The sequence below is a fragment of the Podarcis tiliguerta genome (genome assembly GCF_965153285.1).
Source record: "Podarcis tiliguerta genome assembly, chromosome: 17".
In the NCBI taxonomy this organism is placed as follows: domain Eukaryota; kingdom Metazoa; phylum Chordata; class Lepidosauria; order Squamata; family Lacertidae; genus Podarcis; species Podarcis tiliguerta.
This window is the reverse complement of record NC_139550.1, coordinates 11,190,626-11,204,941: the sequence shown is the minus strand read 5'-3', so window position 1 is coordinate 11,204,941 and position 14,316 is coordinate 11,190,626. Positions and strand designations below refer to the sequence as shown.

At 41.9% G+C, this 14,316-nt stretch overlaps 1 protein-coding gene across 2 annotated transcripts in view; it reads left to right on the top strand.

Moving 5' to 3' along the window:
* The window catches only part of NRG1 (neuregulin 1), a 492,259-nt gene that overhangs the window by 174,824 nt on the left and 303,119 nt on the right, over positions 1-14,316 (top strand). Inside the window, exons 2-3 of one of the 2 annotated variants that reach the window (XM_083419878.1) lie at positions 534-575; positions 11,872-11,946. In XM_083419878.1, the coding sequence (XP_083276004.1) occupies positions 534-575; positions 11,872-11,946 (117 nt within the window). The remainder of the gene's footprint in view (positions 1-533; positions 576-11,871; positions 11,947-14,316) is intronic. The other variant, XM_083419879.1, reaches the window with a different exon arrangement.

Genomic DNA, 14,316 nt, shown 5'->3' with positions numbered 1-14,316 from the left:
CAACAGGACTTAACGTCTCCTGAGAAGATATGTCTAGAATTACACTGTCAGGGGACAACTGAAACCCTGCATCCGCCAGAAGGAGGGAGTTAGGATCCGGTGGATCTCTGGCTCAGCCAGCTGCTTCCTGGCACAGTCATGCTATGCCTGTGTAAGCCCCACATCCCAGCTCTGCCAGAGATATACACCAATGTAACATCCTTATGTAGACAGAACTGGGACTCAGCTGGCTGAGACAAGACAGGTAGATATTACACTGGTGTGCACCCAGAAAAATGGATTCGGGAAACAGGGGGACTTTTGCTGGATCTTAACTCTGTTTTGCTTATTCTGGTGGAACATACATCAGCAAAAACGGTTATCTAAATCAAACCCCTTGGCTCAGCTGAGAGACCAGCAAATTTTGGCTCCTCCTCTCTTTGAACATTTTTCATTTCGTTTGGCCCTTGTAAGGTCCCTGCTACTGACATCTAGTGACTTTGTTTGCTTTCCTCCCTCTGAATCCCTTTTTCCTTTCGTGTCATGTCTTTTAGATCATAAGCCACTTTGGGTGCCCTTCTCAACTGGAGAGCGAGGTAAAAATATTTTAAATAGGTAAATTTGCTTTCCTGTAAAAAGTGTGTGTGGTAAAATAGTAGGGTGAGTCCTGAAATCTATGACAGGGGATTCCTTTTATGAGATATCCCTCTGTGACTGTTATCCACACTTCTAACACAGCAGCTCCCTTTAGCTCAGTGCCACTAATGTGACCTATTTTCCTTTTCTTTGTTGATTCATTCAATCTGGTTTAATTAATGAAATATAATTCCAGCCTTTTCTCCAATCCCATTTCTAACTTATCACTTCACAGTCAGCACAGCATGGCAAATATGGCAATTTAAATGGATTTTTTCTCTCTCTCCTAGAAAAAAAAATAAATATAACTTGCCCAATACTAAAGTGATGCATTGATTCCTGGCAACAGCTGCTAGGAAGCTATTAGGAACTGGAGTTAATCATTCTTGATTGTTATTGTCAGTCAGTTCCCATATTCACAATGCAGAACAATGTCAATACTGCTTACACTGATTTTATTTACAGCCATATCCACTGAAATTAGAAAAAAAGAGCTGCTAGGAGTTTTTCTTCCCCTGAGACATGGGATGTGAAACTTTAGGCTAAGTCTGATTTTTTCAGTTCCACAAAGCTGTTGGGTAGAGAGTCTTTGTAGGAGTGTACCAGTTCAGTTTGCCGGTGGAATAAAACGTTTCTGAATTCTCCACATTGCACAAGTCTCATGTTGATTTCGTAGAACTTCTTCCTTAAAGGGATGAAGGGAAAAGACTTTAAAAAAAAGAGAATGAACACATACATTAAATAAAAAACACATAACACCACAGAGCAATATGTACACTATAGCAACTCCCAGAGGTGCACTAATATTATTTATTATTATTTCTTGGACTTCTTATCCCCACTTAATCGTACATGCCTACAGCAGGTTTGAACAATATAAAAAACACAAGACTAAAATCAGTTAAAACAATTTAGAAGCAGAAGGCGGAGAGTATATAGTGCATCCTTCTCACTTAGATGACTTACTGTGCAAGCCACTGCCAATTTTAATCTGGGGACTACTCCTCGCCATTGCAGCTGGCCAGATGTGTAAGCCCCTGGCTGTCTTTCTGCTTTATGTCAGTACTACCACCAAGGCTGGATTTAGGTTTGATGAGACCCTAAGCTACTGAAGGTAATGGGGCCCTTTATATGTCCAGCTGTCCTTTGTCAACAACAAATTGTTGCTGTTTTTTGTGTTGAATATGTGCTATATCAGGGGTCGGCAGCCTGTGGCCCATGGGCCGCAAGCAGCTCACGGGAGCAGTTTAACCAGCCCACGAGCTGCCCCCAAACCCAGCCGCCCGCTCAGCGAGTCCCCGCATGCTGTGCTAAACTGGCACGGCACGGGGATTCGCTTCCGTGGTGCTGGAAATCACGTCTGCATATGTCCAGACACCGGAAATCGCACGCGCACGCAATCCAGCCCACAGAGAGATCTCCGTGGGACTTGACTTGCCCAGGCAGGTCAAACCTTGCTGAGCCCTGTACTGTATGTTAATTTATGGACCTAATAGGTCCATACACAACACAAAACACTGTTGCTGTGTGTAGGTTTTATTTTATGTGTTTTTTTATCACATATTTTGGAAATGTACACCCAGTTTCTTTTTCCCCTTAATTTTTTGGGGGGGCCCCAAGAGAGTGAGGCCCTAAGCTATAGCTTGTTTAGCTTTTACGTAAATCTGGCACTGACTACTACTGTAGATAGCCAAAGAACATTACTGGAGCAGCCACCTCAGGAAGGATCTACACTTCAACCTGGTCTTATAAAGCTGGTTAATGACCTTCTTCTCTCTAACCAACTTGTGGCTCAGGTCCAAACTGAGATGCATTGCCTGCCCATTTGCCACTCTCCAGATCCCCAGTCCTAATACCCTTCTTACTCAGGCCATTCTTGCTATGTTCACTGTCTGCTGATGGCTCATGGCATGCTTCCAAACCTGTACGGTATATCTCAGTTGAATTAACATTGATTTCATATACTGCTTAAGTGTTCATAGAGCTGGCAGCTCTTGCCAATGGTGGTTCATTCTTTTTCCTTTGAGAAGCAAAGTATTGTGGCACCTGAAAGCCTCATAAATTTACCACAGTGTGATTACTTTTGTAGAGAAGAACCTACTTTATCAGCTGCATGAAATGGGAGCTCATGCTGCAATTGATTGATTGATTTACCGGTAGCTATTTAATATCCTGCACTTTGAAGGAACGCGGGTGGCGCTGTGGGTTAAACCACAGAGCCTAGGACTTGCCAATCAGAAGGCCGGGGGTTCGAATCCCCGCGATGGGGTGAGCGCCCGTTGCTCAGTCCCAGCTCCTGCCAACCTAGGAGTTCGAAAGCACGCCAGTGCAAGTAGATAAATAGGTACCGCTCCGGCAGGAAGGTAAACAGTGTTTCCGTGCTCTGCTCTGGTTCGCCAGAAGTGGCTTAGTCATGCTGGCCACATGACCCGGAAACTGTACGCCGGCTCCCTCGGCCAGTAAAGCAAGATGAGCGCCGCAACCCCAGAGTCGTCTGCGACTGGACCTAATGGTCAGGGGTCCCTTTATCTTGACCTATCCTGCACTTCAGCACACATTTCTGGGGCAGCTTCCAATACAGAAGTGTAAAAGTTTGTAAACATGTGCTAGTCTTCAAAAGTTAATGTATGAGTCCTTATGGTGCCATGTCATTGGTCTTACTTTAGTGATTCCACTCTTCCCAGAAATTACAGTGGGGCTCTCACCCAACATTGGAATTCCCCATTGTGTCCTGTCTCCCCTTTCCCATGCTGACTACATGTTTATTGAAATTTCACATTTTTCCCAAATACAATTCAAATTGCATAGTACAATATAAGCTTACAAGATTACAACAACATATTTTTTTGTCCTAACCCTTTTTTTTTGCCATATCTTCTTAGGTTTAATGGCTCAAGCCTCACTTTTATTTCTTCTGTCCTGTTGTCCTGCTCATCCACTGAGGACTTGCCAGCAGACCATGCTACCCATGCCATTACCATACTAATTCATGGTTTTATGTAGAAGCTGCAATTTCCTCCACACTGCTTGGGAAGAACTTGTACCTAGGATTTTAATTCTAATTTGCCCGCTCAGTGGTGTGTTATAAGTGAAGTGACTGTTGAAGAACATTGGCTTTACACTTGTAATGCTTTTAAGATCCAATCAGATCCCATCCTTCAATTGTCAAAGGAATTTTCTCAAAACAAAAAAAGTCTCTCTGTCTCATATATCTAGACGTTACAGAAAACAGCAGTGAGATTGCTTGGTCTGGTTGCTGTTGGTTTTTTGTTTCCTTGCAATTGTAGACCGACTGAAATTGGACTTGTTTTCAAACTAATTCTCTTTTTTTAACAGATTGAGTTTGCTGTTTAAAATAACCTATCACTCTGCCGCATGCAAGATGAGTTCAGTAGACCCTAGGCTCCCTTTAACACCACATTTTGTATCAAACAAAATATTGAAAAGACTTTATTGGGCTCTTTGGACTGCTCTGGAAAGGCACAGGAAAAGTTTATAGTGTTGAAAACAATGCAAAAGTAAAGCTATGGTCAGGAATGAAGAATTCTGTCCAGTTCCCTTGATTATATAGTTAAAACTTACCTTTTTTCTGGCTCAACTTTTTAAAGGTCAGGCAAACACATGATTTAATTATCATTGCATTATTAAGACTATTGGGGTTGTTCCCTAGTCCCAGATATTTCCCAACATTAATGGCAAAGTTGTCATCTCCACAAGTGAACACAATATATTACAGTGGTACCTCGGGTTAAGAACTTAATTTGTTCTGGAGGTCTGTTCTTAACCAGAAACTTTTCTTAACCTGAGGTACCATTTTAGCTAATGGGGCCTCCCGCTGCTGTGCCGCCGGAGCACCATTTCTGTTCTCATCCTGAAGCAAAGTTCTTAACCCAGGGTACTATTCCTGGGTTAGCAGAGTCTGTAACCTGAAGCGTCTGTAACCCAAGGTACCACTGTCATTTCTTTTAAAGTGAGCAAAGGGTGAGGTGATCTTCTAAACCTTCCAAGCAGTTTCAGATCTTGTATACACAGATCCTGTTGGGTTGCTCTAAAAACCTTCAGGTGTATTGTAATACTAGTGGGAAGTATCTGGCATTGCTTGGAAGCCAGTAATACCACTGACTGACAATCAGTGCAGTTTTGAAAAGTTCAGTCCACCATTTTGAGTCAGTATGGTGAGCAACAGTTCAGAATGGTAAGAGATAGAGACAAATCGTGCTTTTTGATCTCTTATGCTCTACTGATTGAGTTCTGCAAGTAAATTGGCAGCGGACTCAGCTATACAGCTGCAAATACAGTGGTACCTCGGTTTAAGAAGAGTCCTGTTTAAGAACGATTCGGTTTACAAACTCTGCAAAACCGGAAATAGTGTCCCGGTTTGAGAACTTTACCAGTCTAAGAACGGAATCCGAACGGTGGAAGGGCACCAGCGGCGGGAAGCCTCATTAGGGAAAGCACCCCTTGGTTTAAGAACGGTTTCAGTTTAAGAACGGACTTCCAGAACAGATTAAGTTCGTAAACCAAGGCACCACTGTATAATGTTTTAAGTGTGTTTTAAGCGCAATATTCAATGTGACAATAGATGGCGATGGTGAGCCTTATGGAAAATTCAATCTAAAAAAACACTTAAAAAAACATTTTCAACGCGGTTTTTATGTGTGTCTAGATCCCTCCAGTGTTTGTTGGTACAACTCATGGCACATCATTGGAGATGGGGCCTGAGTCTGCCAGGCCAGCTTGGTGTCCAGCTGTAGCTCATGTGCCTCCCTAGTTGTTGGGCAACCTCTCTTGCAGGAAGTAGCTTGGGCTGGCTAAATTGAACCCGCCTCCCCGACTCCAGAATGTCAGGCTGTTGCAGGGTGGGGATGCCGCCCAATGAACCACTCAGCCCCTCATCAACTGTCTCAGTAGTCACACCCCAATCCCTCTCCCCCTGCAATCCTGCCAAGAAGTCCCCCATTTGAGGGTGATAGTACATGGCATAATTGTTACTGCACACTAGGGGTAATGGGGAAACATTCAAACTAGATATGTCATTTTTGTGTCAGCAAACCTTACTTCTTAAGCCAGTGCTTCACACTTCTCAAACCTGTGTTTCCACAGGCAGCAGTGCAATTTCATTTGTGCACAGATCGTGCTTTTGATTCAGTGTATGAATTTATATATGCAATGTGGGGAAACAAGCATTTAAAATCCAAATGTTAGTTCTGGGGAATGAGCTCCCTGCCATCTGAATGATGTGACAGGCTGATGGGTTGTTTTATATGCTGGTAGGCACAACTGATAGTGTTGTGACACCTTAAAGGCTTGCAGATTAATTGTGGGCTCTGCCGCGCAAAATATGCCACAATGTGAGTGCAGTCTTCTAAGTACCTTCCTGGGAGCAGGTCCCATTGAACACAGTGGTCTTACGTCTGAGCAAACATGCGCAGGATTCCACTGCACTTCTTGTTAATCTTTAATGTGCTTAAGACTCTTTGTCATTCTTAAATACGTGCATTATGGAAGGCTAATTTTTTGTTGTTGTTGTTGTTGTTGTTTGCCCAAGATTCATGACATGTAGACTTATGTTCATGGCAGACGGTAATATGGATGATGTGAGTTAATTAGCAGGCAACTGATGATTAAAAGATCCTTAGGGCAGGAGCAGGTTGCCCTAGTAATAAAACATTGAACATTTAAAAACTTCCCTATACAGGGCTGCCTTCAGTTTGTATATTTACTTATCTCCTTGGCTCAGGGGGTCACATAAGTCCATACCCTCCAACATTTCTCTGATGAAAACAGGGTCGTCCAGAGGAAAAGCAGGACATTCTGGGATCAAATCAGAAACTGGGATGGCTTCTGTAAATGTGGGACTGTACTGTCCCTGGAAAATAGGGACACGGAAGTCTGAAAGCACACATCCTGTGCTGTTGAACTTCACTTTTAAAATATTTTTACATCAAAGATTATAGTACGTTAGACTAAAATTAAAAAGTTAAAGCTCTGAGAGTAATGAGCCTCTTTAAAACTGTACCTCATCTACACCTTGCATGCAGTTTATATGCATGCCATCTTGACACTGCGTTGAGTCTTTTGTAGTCATACTTGCATTTTAAAAAATCTTCTTGATATATTTTCCCTTGAGGAACTTCCAAATGCACCTGGATTTCTGTACACCTTTTGGAATTTGTTTCTGTCTACTGTTTCTAAGTTGCTTGGACTGCTTCTTAGCTCAGAAGTATGCACCAGAGAACAACACGATCGAAGAAGAAGAAGAAGAAGAAGAAGAAGAAGAAGAAGAAGAAGAAGAAGAAGAAGAAGAAGAAGAAATTGATATGCTGCCCATCTGACTGGTTTACCCTTACTCTGGGCAGCTTCCAACAAATTCAAACACAATATGCACTGTCCTATTCAATAAACATTCCATAAGGGTTAAGGTTTGCAGCACTGAATTTGAAGCTGGTTGCATTGCAAAGCATGTTGTTTAGATTCTTCCAACAGGTCAGCAACACAAGCCTCATCTTCAATTGATTTCAGCAGGGGCTTCTCAGATGTACCCACATGCAGAATTTAATTCCTGCTGAGCCATTGATTTGTGTGACTGGTTATGGGAAAAGACTGTAAGAGGCTTGATATAGATAATATCCTAAACTGCCTTTGCTTAAGAGCAGCTTGCTGTAGTAAAAAACAGCCCTGAAGGCATCTATTCTATTATTTTCCCCTCAGGTGTGGGGGGAAAAATCTCTTCAGAGTAGATTGCATAGCCAGCAGGTTTAGATTCTATTTTGGAAATGGAAAAAGGAGTCTGAATGTTGTAGATGGAAATGTCTAGGGCACCCTGGAATGATTTATTTGCTATCTTTCAGAAGGCTGAATTACCCTAATCTATCAGCATTTAAACTCTGTGCTTCGGGTGTCATTTAAAATATTTAGGAGCTTCATGGATAGGCTTGTAGACCTATTTATCCTCAATGTTCTCATGTGAGACAAGAAGGATGTGGTATTAACTACATATGTGTATAGAGATGTTTCTGTGTATATATGCAGATCTGAATGTGGCATGCTACATTGCAGAATCTTCTCTTATATAAAAACATGTGCATCTATGCATTCAGACATCAAGATCCAGTACCTTGTCTGTTTGTAAATTGCTTTTGGATTGCCCTGGACAATATAAAGCAGATAACTAATAATAATAATAATAATAATAATAATTCCTCCCTCCCTGCAAAATACAGACTTAAAGCTTATTTAATCAGAGCCATAGCTGGGGGGGGGGGGGAGCCAGGTTTTTTGCCCCAGTTGGAGCCTCCTGAGGGGCACCATTGAGGCTCCCAGCCTCTCTCTCTCTCTCTCTCTCTCTTTCTCTCTCTCTCTCTGTGTGTGTACACAAATGTGTGTGGTTGGGTGTGCCAAACTGGGTCTTTGACCCAAGTGAAATAAAGCCTTGTTTTGCCCACCTAGGTTTGTTCACATTGTGGGTTTTGCATCCCACTCCTAGAGAGCTAGAATTAGTGAGTGACAGACAGCAAGAAAGAGACTCTTTGTGGTAGCCATTTTGTATTAAGACACTCTTCCTGTGGGGGCCATTTTGTATTAGACCTCAACTTGTGGTCATTTTGTGAGTGGTGCCCCAGAGCACTTTCCCGAAACAAGTGCTGCACAGGCCAAAAATGAGCACATGTAATTTATACGTAATAATTGAATTTGGGCTGTCAACTTATTTGAGCAGGTTTGAATGACATGCTACACAGGCAGTAGACATGTTGTTCCTCTGTGCCGTTCTCCGTGCGAAATTCTTAATTTTAAACCTGGCAACATACCTGATAAGAGATTTGTTTGTTTAACTGTGGTCCAGATATACACTATTAATCCCATTGGTTCAATGGGATAAATTACATATGTGCTAAACGCTCCCAAACTGAAATAATTAAAGGTGCTTCATGTTCTTTGGTTCTCTGCCCACTATTCTCAAGTGTTCATTACAGAAGCCAAAAACTCTTCTTGCATTTGGATGTAGATTGGAGGCCTAATGCCAATCTCATCAGCGCACAGGAAAAATCTCTTTGTCTGCATATGTGTGTGCCCCACAGATGCTGTGACAGTCCATATATCATCGTAATAGGTACCCATTAATTTCCGAGAACCTGATTTTTCAATTTTCTTGAGTTGACAGAAATGCAGTGGCAATCCTTTGAACTGAGTTCAGGAAAGTATTACATGCAGGGATGGTACATTGATATATTTTATTCCTCAGCTGTATCTTTATTCAGGATAAACCTGCGTCTTCCGTAAGGCCGAGCACAGTGCATATTTGTTTGACGTTGGTTCATGAGGCTGATGCCACCGTTATCCTTCGCTGTTGATTTTAGAAACTGCTGCTTGCATTTTAAACAGACCCGTGTTTACAAAGCAGAGAGCTGTCTTATGGCCGAGGCTATCCCAGAATTATAGGTATCGTTTTGTTCCACTATGCTATGGACAATGGGCACAGTCGAGAAAGTGAGGTACTTTTCAGCCCCATTGATTTCAGCAGCAGACATTTAAGGATGTTTGATTAACTCTTCCATGGAAATCAGCAAGACTTCAGGGGGATTTGGACAGAGTAATACCCAGTTTTTCCTTGCTCGCCACCTTCATAGTTCGTTAAATAGAATAGCGCAATATATTCTACATGGCACATTGAACTCTATAAGCCTTAGGCTGCATTCCTATCTATACACACTTAATTTGGGAATAAGTTTAACTTCTGAGTAGACACATAGAGGCAGAGCCATCTTTACCCAGGGGTGCAAGGGGTGCTGGGCACCCGGGCGCCAAATTCGGGGGGGGGGGCGCTGAAGCTGCCTAAGCTCTTAACTATCTACCTGCTATGAAATAGTAAATAATTTTGATCAAGCTAGAAAAACAAAATACATATATACCTAGGTATTACCGAGATGTATACCTACTGTGTCACTAAAGGACTTTCGACTTTGTGTGCTCATTTACCAAAGATGTGTGTGCTTGTGATTCACAACAGCGGCACTTGTCAGACTCAACAATGGCGCTTGTCATTCTCAATGGCGCCGTGCAGGCGGAATTAACTCTTACATCAAAATATTATGTTATGTATTATATTGAGCTGATATGCGGCAGCGGGGTCAGCGACACCTTTGACACTTTTGGGGGCAGCTAAACTAAATTTGGGGGCACTGGGCGGATCTTTGCACCCTGGTGGTGCATATGCTAAAGATGGCCCTGTATAGAGGACTGCCCTATTGCTGGTTGCAATCCTAAATATATTTGCTGCTACTATCCATAATTACTTCCAAATAAGCATGCATATGGTTTCACTGCAAAAGTGCTTAATTTTTTATATATATTGTGCTCCAGTATTAGTTGTACTTAATCTCAAGAGTTGGTTCATGTGGATAGCCACAAGCAGGACACAAACATAATAGCTCTCTTATGTTTGTTATCCCCAGCAACTAACTACAGTATCACGACTAGTATCTATTATACCCTTATCTTCCAAGAATCTATTTCCCCTTCAAATCCACTCAAGTTCATGGAGAATATCATTCTACAATGGAGAAGTAATAGAGGTACTGTACAGAAAGCTTGCTATTAACATTAAATGGGGTATGGACATGCCCTTGTTAGAGAAATTATCTACAATTCCCAGGGAATCTGTTTAGGAGGCGGACTTACAGTACAGACAGATTCAGATCGTTGTTTCAATATGCTTTATTTAGAATATGAAAGGCTCCCAGCAGAGATGCAAAAGACACAGACCCAACACAAAACAAAAACAAGGCCTTCTAGAAAGGGATGATGGGAGTTGTAGCCCAAAAACAGCTGGAGACACAAGTTTGCTTTAAAGGATGTTTAGACAGATTTATAGAGAATGACTATCAATGATTATTACCCATAATAAGCAAAACAAATGTGTTTGGTGTTTGAGCTTTGTTGTTGTTGTTGTAGTTGTTGTTGTCTCCTTACTCTGTTCATTGGCAGCTGATTGGCCACTGTTGGAAACATGATCTGGGACTAGATTAGATCTTTGGTGGATACAGCCAGGCTAGGCTCTTAAATTTCTCAGCTGCTAACGAATGGAAAAAAGTATTCAAGCATGCAGACAATCTAAATGTTTATTTTTCTGAAAATGTCCTGCATAATTGATCATTGTAAATGCATTGCCCAATCTAATTGTCTTTGGTTTTGCTTTATGCTGCTAATCATGTCAGTTAACCCTGCAATCTATTTCAGAGAGCAACAGAAGTTAGAAAGCAGCCCATTCACGTTTTTTTGGGTTAGAGCCTTCTGAATAAATGTTCTACTAGCAAATTATCATTGCTAGAAAAGCTTAGATGTACACATGTGGTCTAGATGTTGCATTCACCATATGAGGCTTGGCATTATGAATTTTCTACCCTTTAGCAGTATTGTTTGGTAGAAATCACATGAGTTAGAGCCATCATCACATGGTGTGCTTACCCATACCATGTCAGCAAATAGCACTGGTGCAGATTATTGCAGAAAAAAATTACACATAAGTTACAGGTTTCTAAGGGACAGGAAAATTCTGGTCATTCTTGCTCATTGTGGTAGAATTTTATTTTATATAGTTTTGTTTGAGATTTGCAGGTATCTCTGCCTACGCCATCTACAGAAATCTGGATGGCACGATCTTAGATTGGATGTCATTACTTAACACGCTTAGGTTTTGTATGCCCTTACTTTAGTTGGTCATATTATGAATTTTTTTTTAATCTGTCTTTGTGGTTCTGTAATAATTAGAAAAATGAATGAAGCAAACAAACAAATAAACAGCCAATCACCAGATATAGGCGTTGTGAATCTAAGATTCCTGGATTACATATTTTGTTTGGTATAATAAAAGCTGGCCTATCATTAATTGGGCAAGATAAAGAAATCTACCTCAGGCAACATATTACCAATTAGGAATACTATGCTATTTTTACCATCAGAAGGAGGGCATTGTGTTGATATTTTGCCTCATTTACTGGAACGTCCTGAGGGAACACCATGAAAAACTGATGTTAAATGCAGATCCATATGCAACTTTATATGCTTGAGGACTGCGAGAGAGGCACTTTGGTTTGTAAAGGAGTTGTCAAAGCATGAACAGATGAGAGACTAAAACAAGTTTATTGGTATGCTTTCAAGTGAGAATATCTAAATATTCCTTTCCTTTCTCTTTCTCTTTCTCTCTCTTCTCTCTTTCCCCTGTCCCTTCTACCCCTCTCCTTTCCCACTTACTGTCAGGAAGGGCCACTTCCGAAGGGCCAAGTCAGGATAGCCTGGTATCGGCAGAGACTAATGGCAACAGCAGCTACAACAGTGAGTGGATTTTGAATTGGGGCGGAGGGAGAGGGGGAACCAAATGACAATGTTATCAGGTGTGGCATTCAGCTCCTGAAATATGCTGTAATAACCTGTTTTTGAGGAACGGAGAACATGTCTTCCATCTCCAGCAATCCTAATCAAAACAAGACTTAGCAAAATGGGGTTCGTGATTTCAGCAACAGTTTTGTCTCCTTGGCCACTGTGGGTGACTGAGACAGACCCATCTGCCTTACTCCATTGTTGCTCATAAAGACGTATCCGTGGCATAAGCTGATGCAAGAAAACAGAGGCTTGGAGCCAGGCATACAGTTAGTGGCTCATCAGCTAAATGAGTCCCATCCTTGGCATGTGCTAATGGGCCTCTGCCAACCCCCAGTTTGGTGCTGAGCAGGAACATTGATTTATGATGCCGCATATGCTTTTCCTGCTCTATTCTTAGAATGGGCAGAGAGACCCTGCTTTCTGCACAGCTTGACTTACCTCCAAGCCTTCTTTAACCATGAGAAATAAAAGTGATAATTAACCTTAGTAATGATTTGGTTCCTTCTTCCCAAAGTTTTGCAAAGGACCCTCTTTTCCCAAAGTTTTGCAACGAACCCTCTTTCTTAAAAATAAAAGCAAGTTATTCCTCGCAATGAAACAGGAGAGGGAAAATATCTGAGCATCTAGGGCTCTTCTGCTAGCTCCAAGACAAAATATCTGCCCCTGAGGTTATGGGTTTCTGCAGAAATATCCTTGTGGCGAGGAATTCTGAAGCCCTTAGCTCAATCCACTGCAGTGTTGATAGAGGAAAACTGAGAATGAGGAAGAGCAATACACGTGGGCTGGATAAGAAGTTCTAGTTTGTGTGCCGGGTGATGCTGTGGGTTGAGTGATGCAGGCAAATGACAACTGATGCTGATGAAGGAGGCAAGAAGGATAATCCGTTAGATGTACTATGTGGGGATTAGCAGAGAACATGGAGAATCCAGCAGCTGGCAGTGTGCCTGGAATTGGGAAGTACGGGCTTTCTAATAGAGCCATATGAATGAAAAATATATTTGGGAGGTGCATGGTTAAACAGAATGTTAATTCAAAGAGGTTGTTCGAGAACTTAAAATAGTCTCTGTTTTCTTTGGCAATGCAAGACAACCCAGTGTTTTTGAAAATGTTCTCTTCAGTGGTTTAAATTGCCTTCATTGTCACATGTCCTGATTTGTCATCAGTGACATCACAGAATCAAATCTGATTGGATATATGGTGTTGTGAGTGGGGGTGGCGCATAATCCAGGAAGGACGAAGCAAGGTGCCACCAGGTTAAAAAAAAAAAAAATAGTGCCAAAGCAACTGCGGCGGCTGCCACAAAGTGTAAGAATGTGAAAGGTGAAAATTGCCTAGCTTTTAAAGAAGAAGTTTCCACCTCACTACCTGCAAGTAACATATAGCTGGATCAAGCACTTCTTTTGAGATTCAGGGCCTGACACAAAGCTCTAGACCTCTGTCTCTTGCCTTAAACACAAGACCTTTAATATGTTTGGTTGTGAATCATGTTGATGCCAAGTTCATTGAGTAGGTTTTCCTCCGTGTATTTCCTCTCTCTTTGTAATAAAAAGAATTTTATTGCTCTTGTGTGAGTTTGAACATAGTTAAATTGTTAAATAAATGCAACTCACACACTTAAATACCAGAGCTGTTTGTTGGAAGTCATATTCTTGCTAAAAATATAAGCAGTATTTTTTGTGTGTGTCTCTCAAAATCCGAAGCCTGACTCCATATATAGAACTGTGGGCATTTCTATTTAATGCGTCTGCGAGATTAGGCCCCACTCCGACCCTTCTTCATCTTTTGGATATGTCTTGATTGGGTAAGAAGTGATCTAAAGAGTGCAAGGTGTACATATACACCTTAATCTAAAGAGGGAAAGAATCTAACTATGGCATTGTGCTCCCCAGCCCCAGATAATTAAAAGACCACTGAGACTGGTTTGGATCGAAACAGGCCACAACTTTATTGAATACAGATGAAAGAGGTTTAGCTTGGGCATGGGGCAATCAAAATACGTCCGACTCGCCCACCAGAAGTGACGTGTAGTTTAATCCAGGCGGGGGTTCCTAAGAGTTACATCAAATAGGGTGACCACCGCAGTGACCGCCATCTGGGAGAGTGCCATTGGCCCTGGCCCTGCAGACATGAGCACTCCCCCTGGATCCCTTTAACGGGATACCCCAGCATTTTGGAGGGGCAGGCAGAGACTACAACCTCCCCTCCACCCAAGGCAAAGGATTGCCCCAATGTGATGGTTGCTATTGTTGTAAGCCAAAATAAAACCCAGAAGCTTGAGGAGTTAGAAGTCCATCGTTGTTTATTGCAAAGCAATAGGTTACA